The sequence below is a fragment of the Ochlerotatus camptorhynchus genome, unplaced genomic scaffold (assembly GCF_037179485.1).
Source record: "Ochlerotatus camptorhynchus isolate MF236.1 unplaced genomic scaffold, CSIRO-AGI_Acam_v1.1 ptg000117l, whole genome shotgun sequence".
NCBI lineage: Eukaryota > Metazoa > Arthropoda > Insecta > Diptera > Culicidae > Ochlerotatus > Ochlerotatus camptorhynchus.
This window is the reverse complement of record NW_027040607.1, coordinates 625,468-627,402: the sequence shown is the minus strand read 5'-3', so window position 1 is coordinate 627,402 and position 1,935 is coordinate 625,468. Positions and strand designations below refer to the sequence as shown.

At 39.8% G+C, this 1,935-nt stretch overlaps 1 protein-coding gene across 1 annotated transcript; it reads left to right on the top strand.

The window, feature by feature from the left end:
- On the top strand, positions 1-953 carry LOC135699823 (protein C10). The gene has a single exon (XM_065220166.1). The coding sequence runs from the start codon at positions 134-136 to the stop codon at positions 482-484; it is 351 nt and encodes a 116-aa protein (XP_065076238.1). The 5' UTR covers positions 1-133; the 3' UTR covers positions 485-953.
- The last annotated feature ends 982 nt before the right edge of the window (positions 954-1,935 follow it).

The following is a 1,935-nucleotide window of genomic DNA, read 5'->3' as shown; positions in this document are numbered from 1 at the left end:
ACGTGAAACGAAAACAAAACAATTTCAAACTATACCACACTGCCACAAACCAAACGTAGTTCCGCAGTTACTCTATAATACTGCAAAAAATAAAAGTGTATTTCCTTCAAATTGTACCCGGGAAAGGAATACCATGGCCTACCTTTCTAACTTCACCGCCGAAACGGGTAAAACCATCCTCATTGACGTGCTGAAGACGGCCAACCTACCGGACAATGCCAAGAAGCTGTCGGAAGCGAAAGCCAGCTCTGGAAAGGAGATGATCCGAATGATGCAGTATGTCTTCCCGTTGGTGATGCAGCTGCAGATCGGCGTTATCAAAGAGTACGGATTCCCGCCGAACCGCGAGGGATTGGTCCAGTTCGAGCAGATCATTCGGGAGTTCGAACGGGAAGATGTGGATATAGCGAGGCTCCGAGCGCAGATACGTTCGATCTATCTTCCACCGATTAACATAAACAGCACAAACGATGTACTGATCTAAGTGGGGGCACGAAGCTCAAGGATATTGAAACGATATTTGCCAAGGATTATTATTTTCTTTTGGATACAATATGCGCAGGAAAGGATATTTGCAATAACTTTTCTCATTTGTGCTGCGACCTCGTAGAAACGTTTCGTACGGCTCGGTAGGTTTAAGCAAGACTGAACAAATTATTAACCGGATTTACAAACTCGTAATAGGTATTGTAAGTGTAGAAGGAGATTTTATTCTATAGAATAGGTTACAGGTACTAACAGAGCATTAAACTGCCAGCGTTAACAATAGACAACAAGTAAGCTGTATTATTTTTTGACATTTAACAATAGCAAAATCGCGGCTGCATATGGTGATATTACAACTTTCGTGTCAATGAAGTATGTTGCACCATCTTAAAAGATTTATAATGAAAAAGGTACAGTATATAGGAATTGTATACACACTCTTGAAATGAGTGAATAAATATAACAATGACAATGTGATAATGTTTATTTTTTCTCTCCCTTGTCATGAAAATTGTAACAAATGAAGATCTATTGCCATCACTTCTATTTGAATCATGAAAGCATGGTGGATCATCTGTCTTCTTAAGTCATCACGCCATACCTTGGTACTGAAGGGACCATTGAGAGATCAAAATATAGAATGCCCCCGATCACGGTAACATAACTAGCGTATTTATGAAAAAGAAGGTAGTTTCAATACATTCAACCTTATTTGAGGGGCACGCAATACAAAGAACCGGTGTGTTGAAGTTAAAATGCAATCAAAGGTACTTAAAGTAATTAATGCGTTTGAAGTAGTACTGACGGTAATTAAAATTAACTATCCGTATTTAAATGTAATTGTAATTGTTCAGTGTATAGGCTGTGCCAACCGCTAAGTTGGCTTATCTAGGGACCAACCCCCTAGCCTATACACCTATTGCCCTTCCCGTTGCACTCGTCAGCTCTTGCGATACTCTAGACACACATGGGTGGTCGTATCCGGGTCCTCCCCTGGGGAGGCTTGTGTCCGTCCAGGTTCTGGTACATTAACTTATATCTATGCATGGTAATTATACTTTACAACTCACCTTTTGATTATAAATGTCGATAATGCTGAAGGCTAGTGATCAATATTAGGTGTGTGTTGCGATGGAGTAGTAATTGAAGGAAATGAGGTTCTGATATGGATAATAGGTAATTCTAAAATAGGTAAATCATGCGAGCACACACCTTTTACAATTCTTATCCTACTTACCAGTTCCGTCCAGTATAAATTGGTTGTCTCCAACCAACGTGATCCTTTCAGACTGCTTACTCTCTTCTTTTCTTGTTCACGCTTTCTCGCTTTTTTTTTTCGTTCTATGTGTTCCGTGTTCCCATTTGTTCTCAGACAGTTAATATTGGTACATGAGAGGAAGAAATAAATAGAACAAGCGAAGTGTTAGCCGCATGCGAAGGTTAATCGTT

Bases quoted from the DNA above. Each gene is read 5' to 3' on its own strand.
- LOC135699823 (XM_065220166.1), top strand. From the start codon at position 134: ATGGCCTACCTTTCTAACTTCACCGCCGAAACGGGTAAAACCATCCTC.